Source organism: Hippichthys cyanospilos, chromosome 7 (assembly GCF_059441005.1).
Source record: "Hippichthys cyanospilos isolate Australia breed blue-spotted pipefish chromosome 7, RoL_Hcya_1.0, whole genome shotgun sequence".
NCBI classification, from domain to species: Eukaryota; Metazoa; Chordata; class Actinopteri; order Syngnathiformes; family Syngnathidae; genus Hippichthys; species Hippichthys cyanospilos.
Genome location: NC_142375.1, coordinates 2272985 through 2300749, shown reverse-complemented (window position 1 = coordinate 2300749; position 27765 = coordinate 2272985). Strand labels below are relative to the sequence as shown.

Genomic DNA, 27765 nt, shown 5'->3' with positions numbered 1-27765 from the left:
GTTTATTAACTGGAGGCGCACGTCAGACGTGGAAACAAAAACAGTCCAAAAAGGTAAATTATCAAATCAAAGTCACAAAGTACTAACCCAAAGTGACTCGACGAAGAAGAACGTGGGATGAGAAAACAAGAGATATGGCGAGGGTGCTTGGAGCGTGGTGAAGCAATAACCCGGGAACAAGTTCTCCTGCGCCGGCCGGTCATAATGCTTTCGTGGTGGACTGTGAAGTCAGCCCTAAGGGCATCCTTTATGACAAGGGGACCGTGAACTCAGCCTAAATAAGAATCACAACTTAAAAGAAGAAAATACAACAGGCACAATTTAAAAGCAGAAAACACAACACATTCATTAGGTTGTTTTCATTATGTATTTATTTCTGTCTAGAATAGCGTGCACTATCCATCTATGCTGTTCGAGTTCATCCCACCCCAGTCCTAAGATAAAGCTATTGACGCAGGATAGTGTGAACTTTTACCTTGGCCCAGCTGTTAGCGGCTTGTACTGTGCAATGCATTGCTGAATGAATACAAAGCAGGCGGGGACGGCTGGGCTTCCAATGGCTTTGGCGAACGTGAGAATGAGAGCCAAGCCCTCCCTTTGCCGGCAAAGACAAGTCAATCTTGGTTGGTCTGAGTTAATATTTTGTTACTTAGCAACTGGGCTTGTCTTAGTTTTCTTTCATAGATTTCTCTGACAGCTGTACATGCTCCATTTTGAGCTTTGTTTCCATTTAAATCATCTCCTTACTTCTCTCTTTAACATCACTAGCAATCTTGGGACCCATGGCTAACTAATTCAAGTTTGAATTAAGCTGTAAAATGCACAATAAATACGGTTCTGTACCCACACTTGATAGAACAAAGCCTTACCATTCTGCCATTTTAAAACTAGTGAGGCTGACCAATAGCAGACCAGCATCTTCATGAGGAGACGCCGACCAATAGCAGACCAGCATTGTAGTGACACGTTGTATGGAGGCATTGACAGCAACAGAAAATAAGTGCAATTACTTAAAAACGCCTGCAGATGGAGCCAAAACAACACAAATACAGCCAACCCCCTAGGGTAATGACAGTTGTCTTTGTCACAAAGCGGGGAAAATACCTGAAAGAGGGGACAAAAAAACTTAGTATTCCACATTTCAACATGTAAAAAACGTAAGCCAGGGATCCAAATGTAATATTTTGTATGACTTCCATGGGCTTGAAGGACTGCATCCATAAGGTTCAGCAAGGATTTAAAAAAATAAATAAATAAATAAATAATGTGGGGTTTTTTTAATTAAAAAAAAATCTATATATGTATATATATATATATATATATATATATATATATATATATATATATATATATATATATATATATATACCAACTAAAAAAAAAAATAATAATAATAATGATTTTTTTTAATTAAAAAAACCCCACATTATTTATTTAGTTTTTTTTTTTTTAAATCCTTGCTGAACCTTATGGATGCAGTCCTTCAAGCCCATGGAAGTCATACAAAATATTACATTTGGATCCCTGGCTTACGTTTTTTACATGTTGAAATGTGGAATACTAAGTTTTTTTGTCCCCTCTTTCAGGTATTTTCCCCGCTTTGTGACAAAGACAACTGTCATTACCCTAGGGGGTTGGCTGTATTTGTGTTGTTTTGGCTCCATCTGCAGGCGTTTTTAAGTAATTGCACTTATTTTCTGTATATATATATATATATATATATATATATATATATATATATATATATATATATATATATATATATATATATATATATATATATATATATATATATATATACAGTGGGCCCCCGGGTTACGAACTTAATCCGTTCAGTGGCTACGCTCGTAACTCGAACTGCTCGTATGACGGGCAATCCAAACCTATATTAATTAGTGAATGCGTGCAACGCGTGCAAAAACCTTAGGTAAAAACATCACGACTTTATACAGATATTAAAAATGAGTAACATAATCTACTGTACAGTTAAATTAAATAACAGATACAAAGGAAAAATGACATTTACCTTTGGGGCGATGTGACTTGAGCTGGGGTGGAGGCGGAGGGGAGCAGAGACCAACCCGCAAAGTTAACACAGTTACGCTGATATGCTATTGCTCTTACAATGTCACAGTCACTGTTTCAGTCACGGTGTCAGTCACGGAGATGCTAAAACATATCACCGGCGATTTCCTTCTCTTTAATCCAGAATAGAAGATGTTGATTACATGAAGTCCCTGTCTCTACGCCCTCCTGCTTTTGGGTCCTCCACCTCCGCAACCACGCCAGCCTTCCTACTCGCCTCGCACCCTTGTGACATATGTATACGTGGTTTAAACTTCAAAAATACAATTCTAATCTTATTCTTATAGAACTGATAATGTTTAGGGCAGGGATCGGCAACCCAAAATGTTGAAAGAGCCATATTGGACCAAAAAAACAAAAAACGGAGCCGCAAAAAAATTAAAAGCCTTATAATGAAAGCAATACATGCTGTATGTATCTATAATAGCTATATTAGCCTACTATCAAAATGATTAAGTTAACTACGAATACATAATGAGGCTTCATGATTAAATGTTTATTTTTCCCGCAGTGCATCCTGTCAAACGACGCCCCACATGACTACTCTGTTGTGTGATGCCGCCTCAAGTTTAACTTCATTACAATATTAATGAATTATGTTTCATTGCTTTGATAAAATTAAAAAAAGCAGATTTTAGAAGTTTTTATGAGGATTTGAAAAGACAACAAAATGGAACCTGCATAACGTGCCCCTTATCTGGGCAGTAGAGCGCAATAAAACGCAGCCTGCATTTATAAAAATAAAACATCAGCCACATATCTGCATAAACGCGCAGTCTGTTCAATGTCGAACACATCACAATTCACAGGCAATTGAGTATGCTGGCGCTAAATTAATGTCCTTGATTTGTTGATCGGTGATGTTGCCTACCATTCCAATCGTTCTTTCCTTCACTGTCTTGGCGGAGAGAAGCGTGTCATTTTTCTTTTTTGTGAAGTGACCATCCAAGCTTTGTGTGGACTGCGATGGGTCCCCCTGGTGGGCCAGAACTTACTGGCTCTGTGGGGGCCAGAAGATGTGGCACGTCAGACCCAATAAGCAACAGCGGTTGAGCATGGTCAATAGGTGGCAGCGGTATATTGCGAAGATGTTTGAAACACTGCTGAAGTGTGATCACTGGATAGGAATGCTCACAGCATGGGAAACTACAACATCACACGCAAACAGCACATCGAACGAAAGTACAAACATATAAACAATGTGGGCTTTCTAACATATTGTATTATCCCGGTTTTGTTTATGAAGTCTGTAAATAGGTGTGCTGATATGTTGATGAATGACTCCATGTAGTCACCATCTGTGAACGGTTTGCCGCGTTTTATTATCTCCCGGGTTGCAATGAAACTTGCAGTAGTTGTGGAGTTTAGACATACTCGGCTAGAGATAGTGGGTACTCGGCTGCAAATGTAGAACGCCTTCCCTGAAAATGTTGTTCTACATTGCTTTTTTGTTATTTGACAACTTCTCGCAACAGAGCAAACATTCGGGTAGTACTTCCACATTGACAATGAATGCAAATAATTCGGTCAAAGAAATGTTGAATCCTCTGTTTTCCTCAGCTATTTTTCTCTTTTTCCCTTTGGGGTGCATGGCCCATAACAGCCGCCGGTTTGTTTAGCATCTCGCCCTGCTGATAGAAACGCGTGTCGCAGGCTATGACGTAATTCTTCGTTGACAGAAATGTTGAAATATAATATTTATTCTCCACATTTTTACAGCATTGGAAAACATTGAATTTTTTTTGTCATGTTTTGTCCCCCTACAAAAACCATATTAAAACGAAAAAAAAAAATTCTCTCACCCATCTTTTTCCATTTTCAAACATTTTTGAAAAAGCTCCAGGGAGCCACTAAGACGACGCTAAAGAGCCGCATGCGGCTCGAGAGCCACGGGTTGCCGACCCCTGGTTTAGGGCAATGGGGAAGTGTGCATATGTGTGTGTGTGTGTGTGTGTGTGTGTGTGTGCGTGTGTGTGTGTGTGTGGGCAGGGGACAATAAAAAATGCAGCATATTTTTAGTCTCTCCACTGATAGGTGGATGTGGGTGCTGTCCACATTCCTCAAGCTATCACAATCGGCCAGTGCGGGTGATGTGGAAAGACATTGACATTTAAAAGCTCCAAATAATAGCCTGTGTAGCCACGACATCACATGACACGCCGCGATGGCTGCTCTGCCCTGCACGTCTGCCCCTGGCTGCCATGGCAACGTGAGGAACGTGCAGAGCCTAGCCTACTAAACTACCCTTACGAGGGAATATGGGCATAACAAGCGCCACTCAAAGGTAAAGAGTGTTTTATTTATGATGTTTTCTGATTGTATAAATGTATATAATATAGATGTTGCACTTACTAATTTTGCATTTACGTAGCATTTACTATTTTGGTACCAATTTTTAATATGTATGTACAATTTTGATGATTTTACCTGGGGTTCTAAACACATTAGCTATCTAACATATATATATATATATATATATATATATATATATATATATATATATATATATATATATATATATATATATATATATATATATATATATATATCAAAAACAGTGAAGTTCAAGTCTAAATGTTATTGTCATTTAGGTGCAATCTCACAGGCGTAGAGCGCACTTGGCAGCAACTGAAAATGAACTATAAAAACATAATTCAAACAGGTGTGTTGACGACTATCGAGACATAGTGATGGAAAAACGGGGCTTTGTCTCTGCTTCATGAAACAGTTGTTGCATTTTCAGACTTGTCTCAATGACATGTTTGGGTTAAGGATGGTGCTTTAAGAAATGGCAAATCAGTGTGATTTTGAACAATGCCTTTTTGAGGAGTCAAAAACACAACTGCTTCATGAAGCATATCGAAGTTTCGGTGGCTCAAGGTTTACCGAATTTTTTTTTTCAAAGAGACATTTTATACACCGGTCCTTTTGATTTATTATTTATTTATTTTTTGACACCTGAAAATAAAAGGGCATAGAGGCTGATAAAATCTCTTATAATTCCAGTATTTCTTCATTTTGAATAGTTTGACTTTTTGGAAAATAAACTTTTTTAGAAAAAAACTTTGTTATCGGAAAAAAAAATCATTACTTAAGATTATTTTTGCTATAATTTTTTTTTTTAACTGTAGCTTTTGTGTTTCACCCATTAATTTAAATTGAAAAAAAAAGTGACAAAGCAAATCTGTATTTTTCCGGTCTCATCTCCCTTCCTGCTTATCAGCATGTCCTTCTCACTGAGCCAATCAGAAGGGCGGATGGGGGCAGGGCACGGCAGCGCCATTCCACAGCGGAGCTGCAACATGTTGGTGGTGGTGGTGTGTGTGTGTGTGTGAGGGGGGGCACTGGAAACCCTCCCTCCCTGCGTGTTAGTCGCGGGCTCGCAGGCACGACTACGGCAGCTCACTTTTCCCGTTACTTTCCACTGTCAGCCTCAGCCGGCAGCGGCAAGGAAAAGACAGCAGGGCGGAACCGCGAGAGAGCGAGGAGGTTTGTTGCGGAGCAGCCCCGGGGCAAGGACGGCAGGATGATCGCGGCTCAGCTCCTGGCCTACTACTTCACCGAGTTGAAGGATGATCAACTCAAAAAGGTATGAGCGAGCTTAGGCCGGGCTGCCAAACTCCGCTGGCGTCTTGCGCGGCAGCCATCTTCCTCGCTGGGAGGATGCAGGAAGGAGAAGAGGAGGAGGAAGAGGATGGACGAACGGACAGACAGACAGACAAACGCACAGCCGCGTTAGGTTAGCGGCGCGTCCTTGACGCGGACGAGCGAACCTTTACACACGCAAAGCTTCTCTGGGATGTGACCTTGCGCAAATTAGCCGCCGCGCTAGCGTGCGTAATGACAGAGCGGCGACGCGGATGCAGGATCAGGGGAGGGCCCTGCATTCAGAAAGGCGGGTGGGTGAGGGGCCTTGGGGCAGTGATGTCACAGTGCGGTGGCCTCACGTGGGCGGAAAGGAAGACTTGAGGGCACTATGTTATGGGTGGGAGGAGGCCTTTTTGGAAAAAAATAGAAACATTAGACTTCACCCCATCCGATTGGCGAAATCGGCGGCTCAATAAAGTGATGATTTCCGGGGCAATGTAACGCCTTCTAATTGTTTGAGCATGACAGTTGATTTTATTGACTGCTGTTGGATCACTTCCTTCTTCGCAGTATTTACTTGTTGCTGTAAAGTCATTTAATTTCACGATGATAGTCAATGATTGACAGTGAGTTACTGCATTTAATATTTCCGTCTCAAGTTGTTTTCGATTGACCTGTGTGAACTCCACGACGTGGGCAATTCTTGAATGCCTTCTAGAGGTCATTGAGGTTACAGCATGCAAGTATATGCAGTAAATAACATGTAATATTGGTAACTGTTGCTCATATTACCTCTGAAAAGTGTTGGGTCCCGGGGACTTGCAATACTAAAACACTATGGGTCCCGACAGAAGTTTGGAGTCCCAAAAATTGGGCTTGAAAAACAACAAAATAAGTGCATTTACAAGACGTGAGCAAAAAGCAACAACAGATATTAACAATTGTCACAGGAAAATGTATTAAAATAGTATGAACTTACATGTATAACAGTCCGTTTTGGTAGAAAAGTCCACTTTTTAGTTGGAGTGTTCTTTTGTTTAGTTTCATGTCTGGTTTGTCGCACTTATCAAGCTTCTGAAGCATTTTATTTTTGCTTCTTTACTTTCTGGCTCATTGTTACCTGATTGTGTATTACTTGACTTGACACTATAATGACAAGTCTAAAAAGAAAATTGCTGAGTTTATTTTGTTATGGGCCTAAAGAAGGGAGGAGGTTGAAGAAAAAAAACTGATCCAAGAATATTTTGAAGGACAAACAAGTCCACTGAACAATTTTGCTGTCAAATAAATTCGAAAGGTTTGAAAACTTGGTGCACAACTTCATGATAGAGGAAAAAATATCCTGAAGGAAGACCATTTGAGAACCACAGCACCATCCAGAGCAGGGGTTTCAAAGTCGATTTAAGCTTGCGGGCCGCATGGAGTTTCAAAGTCGATTTAAGCTTGCGGGCCGCATGGAAGAAATTCTATTCCAAAGTGGACCGGACCAAGTAGCTCATTTTTATACTTTACAATATAATCTGGCGGTCTGGATTAAACCCATTTGTGGGCCAGAACCAGCCCTCGGGAAGTACGTTTGACACCCCTAGTGTAAAGTCTAGTTTCAATACATTTATTCACTTGAAAAGTGGGTAGGTTAAATCTCGGCTAAATCTCAATTTATGTGTGATATTCATTTTTGGATAGGAAACCCAAATGTCTCCAGCATACCAGAGAAACAAAAGTTGTTTCAATACTTCTGGTGAGGCTTGTTCATATGGGAATTTTTGTTTTTTAGACAATACATTGTATCGTTAGGAATGTCTTATATTAATAGAATAGAATAGTAGGTTTTATTTACCTCTGAGTGGCGGTTGTTATGCCCATATTCCCTAGGCTACTATGAAGCATGGTGGGGGGTCAATAATGCTTTGAGGCTGTTTTGCTTCTTGTGGTACAGGGGAACTTCAATGTGTACAGAATACCAAGAATACCCTTCAGTACCAGGAGATCCTGGATAAAAATGTAATGGAGTCTGTCACAAACCTGCGGCTTGGGTGACATTGGACCTTTCAACAGGACAATTATCCAAAGCACACATCCAAGTCCACTAGAGCATGGTTGAAGATGAAGGGCTGGAACATTTTAGAGTGACCATTGCAGTCGCCAGACCTAAATCCATATAAGAACCTCTGGTGGGACCTGAAGAAAGCTGTTGGAGCATGGAAGCCTAAGAATTTGAGTGAACTGGAGGATTTTGCCTATGAAGAATGGGCCAAGATACGCATCGGTCGCTGCAAGAAACTTGTGTCAAGTTATGTTTCACGCTTGCATATATATATATATATATATATATATATATATAATATGGATATGCCATGGAATGATCATGGTTCATTTCAAATCAATAGCACAATATGGATTCTATCATTTCATGTCAATGACAGTTTCGTTTTCGAAAGCAGAAAAACTCCCAGACTGTCACGTTGGGGCATGGCACGCTTGAGGCAGTGTGGGACGTGGGAAAGGTGGAACCAAAAGGATGCAGGACAGACTGGGGTGAGGCTCAAAAGAGGATATTTAATAACAACGAAAGCAGGGTTGCAAAAGACCAAAAATACAAAGTACAACCAAAAAACGCTAGACTCAACTTACTGGGGCAACAAGGAACGGGAGGCAGCACGGGAAGGATGGATACAGGGGAACGCGAGGCAAGACCTACGACAAGGACCAGGCAGCGCAGAAAATAAACAATGACCCGACAAGAAGCGAATGAAAACTGGGAACTTAAATAGACTACACACTTAACGAGAAGACACGACACAGATGGGGGAGAGACGAAAGGCAGGGGAAGCTGATTGGATGAGAAGGAGGGCAGGTAAACAGGCAAGTGGACAAGATCAAACTAATGAGACACCGACAGCAAGAGGAGATGCAGGGGGAAACAAAACTTGAAACTAGAACTTAGGAACATGAACAAAACTCAAAGAAAACAACAAACCCCAACTACACATGACACAGACTGCCGACTTTGTATCTTTGCACAGAGGGGAAAGTTCGATTGGTTTGCTTCCTTGACACTTCAGCTCAATCAACTGCTAGTGTCCTACCTTGAACGGTATCAAAAACACTGTGTGAACGTAGCGTGAAATTGCTTTATGAAGCTTCATTTTCCTACCATGAACTAAAAAGGTTTTATTGTGTCAGCAGTGACCCCATGTGGTGACTGTCAGTAAGTGAGCATTTTCCCCTCTCAGATCGACAAGTACCTCTACTCCATGCGCTTGTCTGACGAGACGCTGAAGGACATCATGAACCGCTTTCGGCGGGAGATGGAGGATGGCCTGGGCCACGGCACCAATCCCACTGCCACCGTCAAGATGTTGCCCACCTTTGTCAGGTCCATCCCTGACGGATCAGGTAGATCCAAAAAGGACATTGTCAGTTCATTTTGTTTTTTTCATAGATAATTCATTGACATGAACTAAGAAATAGACACATTTGTCATGCCATGGAATTTTGCTAAAAATCAAAATGTCTGACTTCCTGTTCAACTTCATTCATGGGTCCAGGACACTTTTTTGTGTCTTCTCATGATTTTCGTCAACAACACATTTTTGTTAAAAAAAAAAGAAAAAGAAAAAGAAAAAAAGCAACAATAAAACAGCAGCTGAGTTTGTTTTCTTTTATAGACATCTTTTTGTTTTTTATTCATGGAAATTTTCTGATTGGCTACAATTCTGCTGCACGTCACAGTTCACAAAGATATAATTCAGCAAGGTGATGAGGCAAATTAAGATTTTTTTTCACACCTCTAGCATTTTTTAGATGGCATTGTGGGCCATGTCAAAATGTAGCGGTAATTTTCTTGTATGCTGCGGGCCATGTAAATGTGGATGGTGGGCTGCAAATGGCCTGCGGGCTGTTGATTGGACACATCTGCCATGAACAAAGATTTCTTTTGTTTTGAATCTTGAAGAGGGGGGGAAAGCCAGTTGATGCAAAATAGCCTTGAAATTTCCACAAATGCATCAGTGGTGTGAGGTACAGTATGTGCATGTCAACACACAAGTACCACATGACGTGTTGAGTGCGCCTGCGTGTGACATTCTGTGCGTAAATATTTCAGTTAGATTTGTGCAGTTCATTCACCAATGCATTTCCTTGTCGTTCGTTTCTGGAATGTGCACAACTCCATACAAGAAATCTGACTTCAAAAGCTCGCCATAGAAATTTAAAATTGCCATGTTTAGCCACGCTAGCTAGCCAAATGCATCTGTAGTTGGTGTGGACTCTAGTGAAGTGAGCTTAGTGCCTAGCAGGAACAGCGAAACCGGAAAGAATGTGTGACTGCTTGATGCAGTAGCACCATTTTTCGCTATTGGTCAATATGGTCTGAATCTATACTGTTTACCATGTTTACCGCGCACTTGCGTGTCACATTCTGTGCAGTTAATTTACAGATGCAATTTGTTCACATTAAAAGTGGCATTTGTTCTAGTATTGCAAATGACTATCTATAAAAAGATCAGATTCAACTCGACATCAACACTCAAAAGTGCCATGTGTTGCCACGCTAGCCAGCCAGCTTCAGCTGTAGTTGGCGCCGACTCTAATCGAGTTAGCTTAGCGCCTAGCTTTCAGAGTAGCAATAGTTCCAGAAAAGAAAGAGAAGAAAAGAAGAATGATGTGTGACTACTTGATACAAGAAAAGTAAGAAGCAAGCACAAGTGAGGTCAGAAGTTGAGCTGTCCAGCGTGCGTTGCGATGATTCGGGCTGGCCATTCAACAAAAGATGTTAGCATATCAGCACATTCCGGCAAGCAGCTAGCGCAAATACGACACTGCAAACAAGGTCCATGAGTCCCCAAGGTCAATTTCATTTCAGGGTCTTAAAAAAAAAAAAAAAAAAAAAAAAAAAAGACAATTTCTAGGAATAAAACCTCCTTTCAAAATCAATGTAACACACTGTGACAATGCACATGTTTTTCATGTTAAAATTGTGCTTAAGTATTGAAACAAATGAATTGAAATGATTGAAATAAATTTAATCGAAATAAATTATGAATATATTTTCAAATAGAATTTGAATATAATATTAATAATAATAATTATAGAATATACGACAAGTCATAAATGACTGAACAGCAGTCATACTTAATTAGTGATCCTTGTGCACACCACCAGAGGGAGTCTGCATACCACTCGCGTTGTTCTGACAATAAACCCGAAGATTTATTTTTATGTTTTTTTTTGTTTTTTTTTTAAACCCTAACCCTATTCAATCTCGCGTACAGTATGGTTTTGTTTTGTGTTTCGTTTTTTCAATTTTAAGCGTTTGGCCAAAGAAATTTCAATAGCCAATGATAAATGAATCAAGCACTAAGTTAATTGAATACTTTAGTACTTAAGGTAATTCTATTACTTTGATTACTTAGGTACCTACCACTAAAGTAATAGATTACTTGAGGCAATCAAGTAAGAAGTAATCGAGTACTATATGTACTTAAGCTATAAATTATTAGTACCTGGAGTAAATAATTATTATTAGTACATTACCACCTGAAGTAATCAATTACTAACCCTAAAGTAGTTGATTAATTCAGTACCTAAGTACGGAATATATCACTTTTGTACTTCATTAAATAAACTGATCGGATTACTTAAGTGCTTATTTCACTGGTAGCAGTCATTTATAGACCCTCCTTTAGCCAAACACTTGAAGAAATGGTAACAAATAATTAAGAAATCAGAATCATTACCGTTGAAATTGGAGGATTTGGACAATTACAAGTTAAATAATGGCTCTAAACGATTATCCGATTATGAAAATAGTTGTTGTTTTATAATTGATTAGTTGTCGATTATTGGATTAATTTCCTCTATTCTTACAAGACCTACCGGCAATTTAAAGTTACTGCATGGTATTGCGCGTATGTTGTCATGAACACATCACTGTTTGAATAAAAAAGAAAAAAAAAAATCATACAGAAACAATTTTAGCAGACAGGCGGCAAAGTAACACATCAGTGTCCGGAGCAGGCGAGTTGGCATGATGCTGCTTTTAAAAATAGCCTCAGGTCGCAGTGGCTGGGGCGGGGGGCACTCAAAGGCCAGGCTTGACAGACATTCAACAGACACCATGGCCCACTCAAGCTGGACAGCAAACAAGTCAATGTGTGTGTCCAACTTTGCCTCAATTAAATTTCAGCACATCTTGAAGTAAAAAACAAATTTTGTTTACTTATGTTAGCACGCTACACGCTGAATAATGAAACATGTTTTGTGGTTTTGGCAGAAAAGGGTGATTTCATTGCCTTGGACCTTGGTGGATCAAATTTTCGGATCCTGCGAGTTAAGGTGACCCAGGACAAAAAGCAACCGGTTCAGATGGAAAGCCAGGTGTACGAGACCCCCGATGACATCATTCATGGGAGTGGCACTCAGGTAAAAAGGGGAACTACAGGTGCCGTGACACCAATGTAATTTCTTTTTTAGGCCTGTGTCAATTTTTGGCTGAAAAGAAAAAGTCAATCGAAAAGAAGTACAGTATAATGAATAAAATCACATTTGTCATTTAGGTGTGTATTTTCTCATGCCAACCTGGTACCCATTCCCCGCAAAAACTAGGAGTCAACAGGAAAATACAATGTTACCCAAATGAACAGAAATAAATAAAAAGTGGAACATAAAATGCATTGCGTGACTGAATTAATACTGTAATTCCCCAAATGTAAGACACACTTTTTTTCCCAAAAATGAAGGGTAAAATTATGGATGCGTTCTAACTTTATTTTATTTTATTTTATTAAACCATGCGCATTTTTTATTGGCTGTGTTCTTGCTAACAATAATTAATGTAAAGGGATGAGCAAGTCATTTGGCTGTTTGCAGCTGGAAGTCTGTTGCAGCTAAAAGCACCTCGTGTTAGCTGAGGTTCATGAGGCATTATTTTCAATAAAAGAAGTGAGTAGACTGAACCAACGTCCGAGTCTATTGTGCTTCACTCACAGGAATTTTACTAAAACCATGAGGATCATGTAAATGTTATAATGTCTCCAGCTGATTCAATTAAGAATACTAATTGTGGTCTTTTGGCTTGTACACACAATCATAAACTTGGTGGAACCTGGATAGTGCGTAACTTCGGATATTTATGGCAAAATGAACTCGAGCTGCGTCACGAGAGGAATGATAAACAACTGCTTGGAAGGCATTCACAATTACACTGGCGCTGCATTTACTGACCACTAACAATGTGGGAAATCCGAAACACACCTAACGTGCAACAAATATATAACTTCCGGATACGAACACAAGAAAATATGAAGGGTTTAGGAAAATTATATTTATTCTGTTTTGCTATCGTTTTTACATTGTTGCCAAAGTGTTGGTGAGTCTTCATTTATATTTGTGGAAGTACGGTAATTTATAAGGACATTCATTCTTGTCATGTGTTTGTGTTACTAGTCGTTGAATGAATGTCATATATACGAGATACGTAAGGCCTTTATGAGCTAAAAGTCTGAGCTTTAGATACAACTAAGCATCACATGCAAGTCGAAGGCATGCTAATCAGTGTCATTTTAGCTTCGCCTTTCAACTGAAAGCAGCTCCAAAATGCAGAAAATAAAATCTTAATCTTAATATAACATAAGTGTTAGCTTTTACACCCCCATTTAATACAAATGTCATGTCCCGCGATGTCATGTGATCTACCAATACTACCTTCATGATTGACCAGTCAATCACCATTGACATGTTAAACGCCACCGACATAGACTTGACGCATACCGTTAAAGCGACAGTGTGTAAGATTTAGACCATTTTTCATTAAAAAGGAGAAAATTAAATGATTGTAATTTTCAAAAAAGAATGAATGTGTTCTTAATGACCAACAGTAAGTTTTAAATACAGTGGGCCCCAGTGTTACGACATTAATCCGTTCTGCGGTTGGGGTCGTAAGGCGAATTGGCCGTATGGCGGGTAATCCAAACCTATGTTAAATAGCTAATGCGTTTAGAACCACAGGTAAAAACATCAAAATTGTACATACATATTAAAAATTGGTACCAAAATAGTATAATGAGCGCTACGTATATATAATATACATGTATACAATCAGAAAACATAAATAAAAAATGCAGAAGGGATTTATTTACCTTTGAGTGCTGCTTGTTATCCGCATATTCCCTAATAAGGGTTATCTCCAATATTGTTTCCATATAATTCAACGTCTTAAACATCACTAGCAATCTTGGGACCCATGGCTAACACTTTTAACTTTGAATTAAGCAGTAAAATGCACTATAAATACGGTTTTGTAACCACTCGTGATAGAACAAAGTTTTTCTGCTCTACCATTTTGAAACAAGTGAGGCCGACCAATAGCAGACCACCATCTCCTTGAGGAGAAGCCGACCAATAGCAGACCACCATTGTCACGCGTTGCATGGAAGCAGAAACAACTGTCATGACCCTACAGTCTAGGGTCATGACAGTTGTTTTTGTCGCAAATCCGTGAAAATGTCATAAAGAGGGGATGAAAAAACTCAGTATTCGAGGTTGCAACATGAAAGTAACGTAAATCAGGGACGTTGTAACACGGGGGTTCACTGTATAATCATTGGTCTAGTTATCGTTAAAGTATATTACATGGGGTGAGGAACTTCTCTGGAGGTAGCCATGTTTGTTATAGCTATGGAAAATGTTAAATGCAGCACCCCCTGTTGTCCGTAGTGAAAAATGGTCTAAATTTTACACACTATCCCTTTGAAAAAATAAAGAATTAAATGTAATTTTTATTCATTTAAAACGAGACAACAGATGCAACAACAGATAGAAGCAATACTGCTTGGTGTTCAGTAAATAATAATTTAATGAGGCCATTAATAACTGTCCATTGAATTTACCTTTGAACAGAAACTTTCATATTTTTCATACCACTCAGTATTTTTGTTAGCGTGTAAATGAATTCCATTTTGCTTTCTTTTCAAAGCTATTCATTTTAAATCTGGGGTGTCCAAACTTTTTGTCTTGGAGGGCCAAATAGAAAAATAGAAAGATGTAAGGGCCACATTATAATTTTTACTTATTAAACTTAAGCATTTAAAAATCAATTAAGCAACACGCGTTATCGCGAGGGTTTCGATCGTAAGAATAACTGCAGTAACCAAAATCGGCAAAGCACAGATTGAACTTTTTTTATTTTGCTTTGCGTTGTGCTTTTAAACCCTTTCTCAGTGTGTTTCTTCTGGCTGGTCTAACTTAAAAAGAAGAAAGATTGCAACATAAACCTGCAATAGAAAAAGAAATGGTCTCACAAGAAAATCTGCAAAAGCGCGAAGCCACAATAACTGAACCACAACGTAGAGAGGGAACACCGAATGACGCGATCCACAAAAATGTAAATGGCGGTCCACAGATTGGACATGCCTGTATCAAATGGATCATTATTAAAGGTCTCATTTAATTCATAGTATTGCTTGTAATCGCTTGCCTCATTTTGACTGAGTAAAAGCAATGTTTTATTTTTTTTACAGTGCAGTAGTAAAGTAGTAAAGTCACAACTACATAAAATATTTGAAAACATCTGGTACATATTATGGAAACCGCAACCCCGGAAGCGCAAACCCGGGGGGAAGTTTCAAGAGGAAAAAAAAAAAAAAGATTAGTGGGAAGGGTGACCCCCAGTGAACCAGGGGACAACAGTTGGCAGTCGAGTCGTAACACGATCGGCAAAAGGCAAGCAGCGTTGGGAGAGGGCTCCCGTCATTGGGTCATGGCAGCCCGTGGAGACAGATGCACTTTCATCAAACGTCACTTGTGTCTAAAATGTAACTCGATACTAAAGTCAGGTCATTTACAACGGAGTCTTTTTATTCACATATGGTAACTCAAGGTGAAGATTTTGTTTGGCGTTGGTGACCTTAAAGGGATAGTGTGTAAGATTTAGACTGTTTTTCACTACGGACAGCAGGAGGTGCTGAAGGGGCTGCATTTACCATTATCCGTAGATAGAACAAACATGACTGCTTCCGGAGAAGTGCCACCCCCCATGTAATTTAATTTAATAATAACTAGACCTATGATATTTAAAACATACTGCTGGTCATTAAGAACACATTCATTTGCAAGTTTATAAAATTTACAATCATGTAATTTATTCCTTTTTAATAAAAAAAAAAAACGTTCTAAATATTACACACTGTCCCTTTAAATAAGGATGTCTGTTGGGGAGGATTTGGGTTGCTGGCTCGTTTAAGGTGTCTACCGGGTACAGGACGGTGTATCGGTAAGGATACAGGAAGGAAAGTTCGTTCAAAGAGTCTTTACTCAAACAGGTGGAATGGTGAAATGATGATAATGGAAATAAACATACAGAAGTGAGGATTTATCAGCAGATGCAGAGTTTTTTTGTCATGAACTCTGTACTTAAACTTAAATGCGCCACTTCGACGACTGTACGAGCGCACGGCCGCACGGTGAACAGGACATCACTGACTTCCGCATACGAAAGCATGCAGTCATGTGACCCGGAAGGTACGGCAATCAAACGGTCCACGTAACTATGCAACAATAAAACACACTTGAGAATCTAGCAGACACAAATATTTGGGGCCTTTTATACAGCCGCCCCGCCAATGTGCCAGGCACATTTGCTTCAAATAAAAGGCACATCAGTCTTTGTGGTAGTCTTCCGATGGGAGGTCTGGTAACAGCACCAACCGAGCGACAGGACGGGTATACACCTGTCCCTTGATGTCCACCTCAGCTGATCTTATATATCCATCGTCACTGCGATGAATCTTCTTCACATGACCGATTGGCCACATAGCACGGGGCAACTGTGGGTCGGCGATCATGACGACTGCTTTCTCCAGGAGTTCAGGAGGGGATGTGTTCCACTTCTGCCTTGTTTGCAGTCCGGGGAGGTACTCTCTGATGAATCTCGACCAAAACTGGTCGGCAAGGACCTGTGAGTGGCGCCAGCGCCTGCGGCTCAGGCACTCAGTCTCTGGGTACACAATTTGGGGGAGTGATCCATCAGGCCGTCCCAGTAAAAGGCTATTAGGAGTAACGGGGTCGAAATCGGCCACATCCGCGGAAACATAGCCTAAGGGTTTTGAGTTAAGAATGGCCTCCACCTCCAATAGAACTGTAGAGAGGACATCCTCATGGATAGGCTCGGTCCCTATACAGGTGTGTAGGGCAGATTTAACTGCTCTGACTTCTCGCTCCCACACTCCACCAAAGTGTGGAGCTGCCGGAGGGTTGTAGTTGAATTTAATTTTCTGTTTGGCAAGTTGGCTCTGTAGGGTTGGTCCCATACTATTAAAGGCTTCCTGCAGCTCTCTCTCTCCTCCTTTGAAATTGGTCCCATGGTCTGACCACAGCTCAAAAGGGGTTCCTCTTCTGGCAATGAATCGCCTCAATGCCATCAAGAAAGCGTCAGCGTCCATACTTCGAATGAGATCAAGGTGTACTGCTCGGGTGGTCAGGCACTTAAAGATGAGACCCCAGCGTTTCTCCTGACGTCGTCCTATCTTTATCAACATGGGCCCGAAACAGTCCATGCCTGTGGAGTGGAAGGCAGGTTTGTGTAGTTGGAGACGGGCGGTCGGGAGGTCTGCCATTCGAGGTATGGAAGGCTGTGCTCTCCAGCGCTGACAATCTACACATGAACGCTGATGCCGACGAACTGCTTCTCGGCCGTGAATAATCCAATATGTCCTTCGCAGCTCAGCGAAGATTCGCTCTGGCCCAGGGTGTTTAAGATCCGCGTCATATTTCTTAATGAGGAGACGGGTCACTGGGTGCGATGCATCCAGAACGATAGGATGCGGGGTGGTCTCGTACTGACCTTCAAGACGACGTAGCCGCCCCCCAACTCTAATGAGTTTCGTAAAGGTGTCCATAACTGGTGCTAGGGTGAGAAGTCGACTTGAATGCGCGACAGTCTTCCCAGCTGACAAGAGAGCCCACTCTTCAGGAAAGGTTTGCTTTTGAGCTTGTTGTAGGAGGAGTAATTCGGCTTGTCTGTACTCTTCCATAGTAGGTGGATGCTCAGAGGAGTCTTGGCCATGAAGCTCCTTTGCAGTAGCGTCCATAAGTTCCTGCCAAGTTTTGCAGGTCATAGCCTCCAGTCTGGGTAAGGTAGGCGAGGTGACAACGGAACCACAGAAGGTGACCTTCCTCATCTCAGCTGCATCATCCGGTGTCTCCGAGTGCGGCATTTCTGGCCATGAGTTTGGACACTCTAACAGGAAGGGTGGTCCCTGTGACCATCTGTTGGGCTCTAAAAGGGACACTAGTGTCTTCCCTCTTGTGAGGTCATCTGCAGGGTTATTTTCCAAGTTTACATAGCGCCAATTGCAGCCTTCAGTTAGCTCCTGGATCTCCGCTACTCTTGATCCTACAAACACCTTATAGCGACAAGACTGGGAGCGCAGCCAGGTGAGTACGGTAGTGGAGTCAGACCACAAGACTATGTGACGTAGTGTAAGGGTCAGCTCCTTCTTAAGGGTAGAAGCCAGCTGAGCTGCCACCAGAGCTGCACAAAGCTCCAGGCGAGGAACGGAATGCACCCGTTTGGGGGCGATGCGGGAACGAGCGAGAACAAAGGATAGGTGCACTTTGCCTTGTTCATCTTCTGTTCGGAGAAAGGCGACTGCTCCGTAGGCCTTCTCTGAGGCGTCAGCAAAAATGTGAACTTCCCAAGTGGCACCTTTGAGGGGGGTTTCTGCAGGGGAATATGGTCGTGGCATGGTGATTGAAGGCAGATGCTCAAGTTCTGCCTCCCAACTGGTCCAAGCCTGCAGCAGGTCAGGAGGAAGTTTAGGATCGTCCCAACCTCTATGTTTGTCCCACAGCTGTCTTAGGATGAGCTTGGCACGAGTGGAGAATGGCAGCAAGTACCCCAGCGGGTCGTACTGTGAGGCTAAAACCCTGTAGATGTTTCTCAAGGTTGGAGTTTCATAGGGTACCAACCTCTGCTTATATCCAAGGGAATCTTCCTGCCAGTTCCAGCTGAGACCAAGAGTCGACTCCAGTGGGTTCGCTTTATCTTGTGCTAACCACATGTCTAAACTGCTGGATCGGAGCTCTGAAGGTAGGTGGCTGAGGACACTCGGATCATTGCAAGCCCACTGTCGCAGCTCGAAGCCGCCCAAGGTCAGTAGATCTTTGAGTTGATCAACCATGTCTCTGGCTTCACTAGGAGTTTCAACTTTTCGCAAGTAGTTGTCAACATAGAAACAGTTCTCCACCGAGAATCTGAGCGCATCGGTGGACTGACTAGGATCCTTGGCGTGACGTTGCAAGGCATAGGTCGCGCAGCAGGGGCTGCAGGTTGTCCCAAAGGGAAGGACTTGCCACTCGAATGTCTTAGGAGGTTGATCTACTTTAATGTCCCTCCATAGGAACCGCAGTAGGGACCGGTCCTCAGGGAGAAGACGGACCTGGTGGAACATCCCTTTTATGTCTCCACTGACCGCAATGGGACGTTCCCGGAACCTCAACAGTACGGCAAGCAAGGAGGCTCCAAGAGTTGGACCTGGTAGAAGGTACTGATTGAGGGACTGGCCGTGATACTGGTGGGAGCAGTTAAACACAAGGCGGTTCTTCCCATTGTGTGTGACAAGATGATGAGGTATGAACCAGCATTCAGTGGAGGATGCATCATCGCTGACTTCCTGCACCGCTCCAGACTCAATGAGCTTTAACATCTCGCTTTGATTGGCTTCTCCTTGCTCAGGGTTCTTGTGGAGACGTCTCTCAGTGCTACGCAACAGGGCCATGACGGATTCTTTAGGTGCGTGCAATGGCGGCATGGACGCATGGCGTAACAAAGGGGTGGCATATCTATGAATTCCACCCACCTCTATACGAACAGTCTTTGCATCAAGCAGGGCTATGGCTTGGTGGTCCTGCCTGGATCTGGTCACTTCCTTCTCTGGCCTGTACGGAACTGTGTCCACTTGCCAAAGCCTCTCCACGTGTCTGTAGAGATCATCCATGGGTGGTGGGACTGCGGTGAACAAGCATTGGACTGTGTGTGTTGGCCGCCCCATGGACTTGCTAGGGCCCTGAAGAGTCCATCCCAGCTTAGTATGGACAGCTGCTGGGCTACTCTGGGGACCAAGTCTGACTGGCTCAGTGGGTGTTATGAGGTGAGGCTGATCAGAACCTATGAGGAGTAGAGGCTTTACTTCACATAGGGTAGGAAGAGGGATATCACGTAGGTGCTTGAACTTCCTCTGCAGTTGGCTAACTGGGTAACTATGCTGTGCTAGATTGAGTCGACTTGCTGTAAAGGCGCCCGTGATCGTGAACATGACCTTGGGGTTGTCAGGAGAGGAAATCTGGAATGACACTGTATGGCCATGCAGCACTTGGATGTCCGGGCGGACTGTGCGTAGTGGAAGATCTTCAGGGGTGCCCTCCATGGATAAGGACTTAGCGGCTGCAGGCAGGAGCATAGTTCTCTCAGAGCCGTCGTCCAGGATGGCAAATGTGTCCAAAGTCCGATTGCCATAATGTACGTGCACACGCACAACCTTCAGCAGGACTCGGTTTTGGACACTGGGTCTATCCAGGTAGAGGGTCTCTGAGGCGCAGGTGGTCAGACAACTTTCTGCTTTTGGAGGTGAGTCTCCTTTAACCCTCTCCGCTCGTTGGTTAATTTCGTGGAGTGCAAGGAGATGCTTTCCTTGGCAAAGGTTACAAGGCTTCTTGAGATTGCACTGAGTTGCTAGGTGTTGACGCGCACAGCGCCAGCAGCGCTTGTTTACTTGAATCCATTCTTTCAGCTCTTCCTTAGTGAGATCGGACACACTACTACACTGACTGAGGTAGTGTTCGGTACTGTCACAGTAAGCACAGTAAGCTTTAGGCTTTTCTTTCTTCTTAGCTGGACGTTCGGAATGCTCTTTGCTGCTATGCAGGACGGCTATCTGTCTACCAGCAGAACGACTGTCTCCTTTGGTACTCTGTTTCTCTTTGGAACTTCGGCCACTGATGGGATTGTCAAACCCCTGACACCATGACTCGTGGCGGAGCCACTCTGACAGGTCACGCAGAGTGAGCGTGGCTCCAGGTCTGGTGAGCTGATATCGGCGGAAATCAGCTCGCTGTTCAGCAGGAAGCTTATTCAGTAGGCGAGCTACATGAGAGCCACAACTTAATTCAATCTCGCCTTCGTGGCCCAAGGTTTGAAGAAGACCCACCAGTGATTGCACCTGGAGGGCGAATTTCTGGAATGCCATTGGATCACTCCGTCTTACTTCAGGGCCATCTAGGACACTGGCTATTCTTTGTAAGGCAAGCTGATGAGGTTGACCAAATTTGTCATGTAGTGCTGCCATGGTGTCAGTGTAAATGGTTGTTGAATTCAGATATACATCAGAGATCAATTTAGCTTCCTCTAGCTTGAGATGGTCTACGAGTATCTGATACTTGAAGAGCTCTGTTGCGTTGGTAGGCAGGAGGTTCTCTAATGCTATGCGTAGCCTGGCAATCTCACTGGGATCTGGATGACTGAATTTGGGAATGGTTGGTTGGGGCCCCCTGTACACTGGCTCTGGAAATGAAGTTGGAAAGTTAGTTGTGACTCCATGGAACCTCGGCACTTGAAGGGGTGCTGTGACTGCTGAGGGTGCATTTGGGCGTGAGGATAACTGACGAGACTGAGTAGGAGGACCGTATGGGATTTCTTGGCTTGCAGGAATTGACTGTGGCTGAGGCTTGGAGTCGAGGGGAGCAGGGTAGTGAGGGAATCGCTGCTCTCCTACATTTAGTTCACTCAAATTGTTGCACATGTTATCCTCAGGTTCAGCCCAAGGTGGAGGATCAGGCCAATCCTCCTCATCCTCAGGTTCAGTGGCTAGACGGCTGCTTGTCATGATGGCGGCACCCACGGGAGGCAACTTCTGATTAAACTGTGGAGGTAAAGGAGTACCAGTGTGACTCATGCTGGTTCTTAGCATGTGGGCTGCATCAATCAACTGTTTGATGTCACTGCGGGCTTTATTCTGCTCAGCATGAAGGGCTTCCTGTGTCTCACGCAGGACGGCATTCTCCTCTTGAAAGGCTCTGAGGTTCTAGTGGTAACTCGAATCTAGGGGTAGAGGCTGTAGGTGTGACTGGACAGGGACAGTCCAAGATACGTCTTGCACATTCCTCTTTCGGGTAAAGCCTGAGGCTAGCTGAGGGGCTCCATACTGAGCAGCATCCCCGAAGCTTCCCAATTAAGGCGGAGGTGCATGAGAAGGAGTCATCTGGACTGGTCCTCTCCTTGTAAATGACTGTTGACCTGTTGGCGATGAGTTAGGTGAGTCCCACCGAGAAAGGCTGCTGTACTCTTTTCCTGCGCGGTCAACCTCGAAGTCCTGCATCCAAGCGGGTGGGTGTGTTTGACGTTTTGGTCGCACATCAAGTGGTTTCTCCTTTGCTGGCTCCATCCTGAACATGGTAGATCCGGCTCGAAGGACCATATGTTGGGGAGGATTTGGGTTGCTGGCTCGTTTAAGGTGTCTACCGGGTACAGGACGGTGTATCGGTAAGGATACAGGAAGGAAAGTTCGTTCACAGAGTCTTTACTCAAACAGGTGGAATGGTGAAATGATGATAATGGAAATAAACATACAGAAGTGAGGATTTCTCAGCAGATGCAGAGTTTTTTTGTCATGAACTCTGTACTTAAACTTAAATGCGCCACTTCGACGACTGTACGAGCGCACGACCGCACGGTGAACAGGACATCACTGACTTCCGCATACGAAAGCATGCAGTCATGTGACCCGGAAGGTACGGCAATCAAACGGTCCACGTAACTATGCAACAATAAAACACACTTGAGAATCTAGCAGACACAAATATTTGGGGCCTTTTATACAATGTCAGAGGTCTGAAGAGGTTTAAAAGTTGACAAAATAAGCAAAGTGCCTTACACACCGAGCCTGGAATCATGTTTCTGTATTTTTCCTGCAGCTCTTTGACCACGTGGCAGATTGCCTGGGCGACTTCATGGAGAAACAAAAGATTAAGGACAAAAAGCTTCCCGTGGGATTCACCTTCTCTTTCCCCTGCGTACAAAGCAAACTGGATGAGGTAAACTAAACTCCAAAAACTGGCTTTGGGGGATGGCACGGGGAGAAAAAAAAAAGTAATGATTTGTGGAATAAATGACCACTTAACTTAAATGATTTGCCAAATGAAATTGGAATGGGCATGATATTTTTCAAATGAACCCTTTCTGTGCCATGGATGCGAATTTTCGTCATGTGAAATACAAACCGGATTCGGTTGAAGTTGGGAAAGTGTGTAAGATGTAAATAAAACCAAAATACAAAGATTTGAAAATCCTTCTCAACGTATATTCAATTGTATACCTTACAAAGACAACATATTAAATGTTCAAACTGATAAACTTAATTGTATTTTTCCAATTAATAATTAACTTAAAATTTCATGGCTGCAACATGTCCAGTAGAAGTTGGGAAAGGTGGCAAAAAATACTGAGAAAGCTGAGAAAAGCGTTCAAACACCTATTTTGAAATCCCACATGTGATCAGGCTAATTGGGTATAAAACACGCTCAGTCATTCACAAGCAAGGATGGGGCGAGGTTCACCACTTTGTCCACAGATGCATGAGAAAATAGTCGGAACAGTTTAAGAACAACATTTATCAAGGCAAAATTGCAAGGAATTTAGGGATTTCAACATCCACGGTCAGTAATATCATCAAAAGGTTCAGAGAATCTTGTGAAATCACTTCAACGGAATCCTGTTTGTACTTAGGTTGTGTGTCAGTGACAAGAATTTTTTCAATCACTTTTTTTTTTAATGAATAAATAGGTGACACTCATGGACAGCGCTCCTCTTAGTGTTATGCCAATCAAACACTGTTGCTATATAGTTGTATACATACGTATAGTTATATACATACATATATACAAGTGTTATTTTGGCATCAAAAACACAATTTCACTTGTTCAGGTTTTATTGAAGGGAATATGTTTCAGATGTTACAAAAAAAAAAGATTGTCACTGTTGTGCAGAAAACTCACGAAAAAGCTAATTTTCTCCTTCAGTCCAAAATAGCTTGCTATCACTCAAATGACCTATTTTCAAACAATGATTAGCAATTATTAAAGAACAGAATAATGTAGACTCTTACTCCCTTTTTATAGGTAAAGAATAGAATCTAATCTTTCATATGTTACCACCCCTGTCTACATAGTCATACAATACAATATTCTTATGGCCTTGAAAGATGCATCAAAATACTCAAAATCGTCTGGTACTCTTGGGGGTGCCTGTTCAGATAACGCTTGGCAGTGAAAGAGTTAAGTGTTTATACTAAGTACACTTAAGGAATTGTGGGTCATTCCAGATTTGGAGGACATTTGGGCTCCAAAATTCTTGAAAAATTAACCTTCACTTTACTAATTTTCTGCTATATTGTGTACTCAACAATGATAGGTAATACGCTATCTTAGACTTGATTAGCTCAACTTTCGGGCAAATCGTGCAATTTTTATTACATGATTTATTCGGTGTTTACTATAATACTTGGTGCAACACTGTTACAAACACTGAGCAACCTGAAAAAAGTACAAAATTGATTTTCAAAAATATAATTCCTTTTCCATTACCCAAATAAAATACCATTCTGACTGAATAACCATTTGATTTCACATATGACTGGATTTAATTTCATTTTAACACCATTCAAAGCTGTCTGACCCAAATTTTCAAAAATAGGATGTTGTACTTTGGCAATTTCAGTATTTATTGTACACTATTTACTCACACATTTTGCATATAATTTCACACACCCTTTAAAGGAGAATCCCTAAGAGCTAAGAAAGTAATTTAAGAATGTTTTCAGTTATACTGTAATAATATGGTTACACGGTTGAAGTTAGGGTAACAGGGTTGCATAAATTAAGTAGAATAACTACATTATTTTTTATTATAGATCAAAGTGACACAAAATAAAAGCCTAAGACACCAAAGTGTTATTTGAATAACTTTTAAAACTTCTGTCACAATTTCCCTTAAAAGAAAACAAAAATAGAAGAAATGCTAACAATTACATAAACTTTGCTGAAACGTTCCCTTTTGGTAGAAAACCTTGCGTTTAAACAACACTTTGCATTGTAACTTATTGTTTGAACAGTTTTATTTATTCAATGGTAATCTTGACACTGAGGTAGTTGCTGCAACCATAATCCATTAGAACGACTATTAAAAAATAAAAGGAAACAATTCAGTATATAAAATTCATGAACTAGAAACTAACTGTTCTCGCTGGTCAAGAGGACAATCTTATTTATGTAAATAGGAAAGAAAATGATTTGAAAATCATTGTCTTATTCTAATTATATGTGTAACAGGGTTGCATGAATTAAAGTGAGACATTCAAGTAAGGCTCACTATTTTATAAGAATTTGAAAAATAGAAGAGAGAACAAGCCTTTTTTTAACGATTTTTTTTGGAAAACTGTTTGATGATGTCAAGTCCAGCATTTCATGTGATTTACTGATTTCTTTTTCTCCTACCATGCTAAAAAGGTTATGGTAACAGGGTTGAATTCATGTTGCGGGAACACACATTCCATGTATAGTAATTATTAATTGAAACGATCTGTTTACTAAAAAAAATGTTCCCACAGTTGCAACAGACAGCAATGAAACAAGTAATACAAAAAAATGAAATTTAAATTCTATTTGAACTGTTTCATTTGAGATTCACTTAGGTCATTAAAGGGTGTGGGACAAAAGAAAAACATAATTTTAGGGGGTACTCCGTACTTCTTTAGTATTTTTAAAACTATTTCCAAGCACTTTTTCCTTAGTTTTGTAAATTTTGGTCTCGAAATAAGTACATTTACTCAGAAACGGCAGGTTTCGTTATTTTTTTATTTGGATTTTTTAAAATCGGATGGGTGGGACATAAGATGTCCTCAAATTCTGGAATGACCCTTGTGGTATTTTGTAATTTCAACAAGTCATAACCAGTATAGCTGTGCAGATAATGATAGAATTGATACTGAACACAATGTTGGTATTGTATCAATACCAAAGACTTAGTATTGATCTTTGAGAACTCAACAAGAGAGTTTAATGAAAACAAAACATGTTATTAATAGAACAAATGATTGAAAACATTCTGATATTTCATGAACCTAAAAATACCGTACTTAGGGTTAGTGATACTTGCACAAATACTTGATATGGATTAATACCAAAGTCTCAGCTATCGAATAGCTCTTGGAATGTGACTACAGTGATCCCCCTACTTCGCGGTTAATGTGTGTGTGTGTATATATATATATATATATATATATATATATATATATATATATATATATATATATATATATATATATATATATATATATATATACAGCAATCCCTCCTACTTCGCGGTTAATGGGAGCTGTCAACCCCCCGCGAAGCAGGGTATCAGTTCCAAGATTTCTATGTACGCCCCAATATAGCCGCAGTAACCATAAAAATCCTTTTTTTGGGGGTATTTTTTGCATATTTTATTTCCTTTCTCCTATTATTTAACATTACATTATCATTATTAACATTAATGTATATTCATTAAATAACTAATATTACTTAGTTTGTTGAGAATTTGTTCTCAGGACTGGTTATCGGCACCAAGACTCCGGTGAAAGAGTACGCAAGTCATCACGTTGAACTTCACATTTATTTTGGCTCATGTATGGTGTATCATGTAGTATCTGTTGAATAATAAATCTACAACAATGTTAAAGTCAGTCAACTAACATATCAATCAATCAATCAAATGTTATTTGTATAGCTCTAAATCACCAAAGTCTCAAAGGGCTTCACAGATGAAAAGAGGTCATGTGGAGACCTCTTTCGAAAAAAGAAGTGGTACAGAGACATCTTTTCAGTGTAAGGTACACAAGTACAGGTAAACAATATAGACTACAGAAAACATATTGTGCTATATAGTGCAGTGATGTCTTGACAGCAGGCAAAGCCATTGGGCAGGAACCATTCCACATTCCAACCAAGTGGACCGCAGACGGCCGATGTCCTAACCCGCGATGGTCGATCAGCGCAGGACTTAATGGAGGCGGTCAAGTCAACCCTCACCATCTAGATAGCCCCCTCTCCCAGCCGGAAGAGGGGGGCAGGAAAAAAGAAAAAAGAAGAAAGCTGCAGACAGGCTCAATTAACTAAATGCTTTTGAATATAAATATGTTTCTAGTCGGGATTTAAAGATTTCTACTGAGGTGGCTGCGCGAACTTCCAGAGGTAGAGCATTCTATAGTACTGGCGCGCGAATGGAAAATGCCCTTGATCCCGCGGACATCTTTTTAGCCCGACTTCTTTTTAGCCCATGGGGTTGATAGCAAACCGGCATTTTGTGATCGAAGTTGTCGGGACGGAACATATGGTGATACTAAGTCGACGAGATAGGAAGGAGCTAAACCGTGTAAAATTTTATAAGTAATTAACAGCACTTTAAAATCACATCTCACGTGTATTGGAAGCCAATGCAGGTCAGCTAGCATCGGAGTAATATGATCGAACGTTCTCGTCCTTGTCAATAGTCTCGCTGCTGCATTCTGTACAGACTGCAGGCTTTTAATGTAGGACATGGGAAGTCCAGAAAACAAAACGATACAATAGTCTAGGCGCGACATAACAAATGCATGAATTAATGTTTCTGCATCGCTAAGAGAAAGAATAGAGCGAATTTTAGCTATATTGTGGAGGTGAAAAAATGTCATGTTATTAATATGCATTCGAAAGGAGAGAGTTGGGTCAAATGTCACGCCGAGATTTTTTGCAGAACTACTTTGGGAAATAATACAGTTTTCCAGGTTCAACGTGGTATTCTTAAGCAAGTGCTGATGATGAGCAGGGCCAATAATTAACATCTCTGTTTTACTAGGGTTAAGAAGCAGAAAGTTGGAAGACATCCATTGTTTAATCTCGGCAAGGCAGGCCTCCAGTTTACTGCACTTGCACGGATCTGTTATTTTTAAGGGCATATAAAGTTGGGTATCATCAGCATAGCAATGAAAACTAATAGCATGTTTACGTATAATATCGTAAAGA

General features: G+C 41.3%; 1 protein-coding gene across 1 annotated transcript in view; it reads left to right on the top strand.

Moving 5' to 3' along the window:
- The first annotated feature begins 5359 nt into the window (after positions 1-5359).
- LOC148420624 (hexokinase-1) overlaps positions 5360-27765 on the top strand; it is a 46909-nt gene continuing 24503 nt past the window's right edge. The window contains exons 1-4 of the mRNA XM_088418821.1: positions 5360-5674; positions 8910-9072; positions 11951-12099; positions 22642-22761. Coding sequence (XP_088274947.1) covers positions 5612-5674; positions 8910-9072; positions 11951-12099; positions 22642-22761 — 495 coding nt within the window. The 5' untranslated portion in view covers positions 5360-5611. The remainder of the gene's footprint in view (positions 5675-8909; positions 9073-11950; positions 12100-22641; positions 22762-27765) is intronic.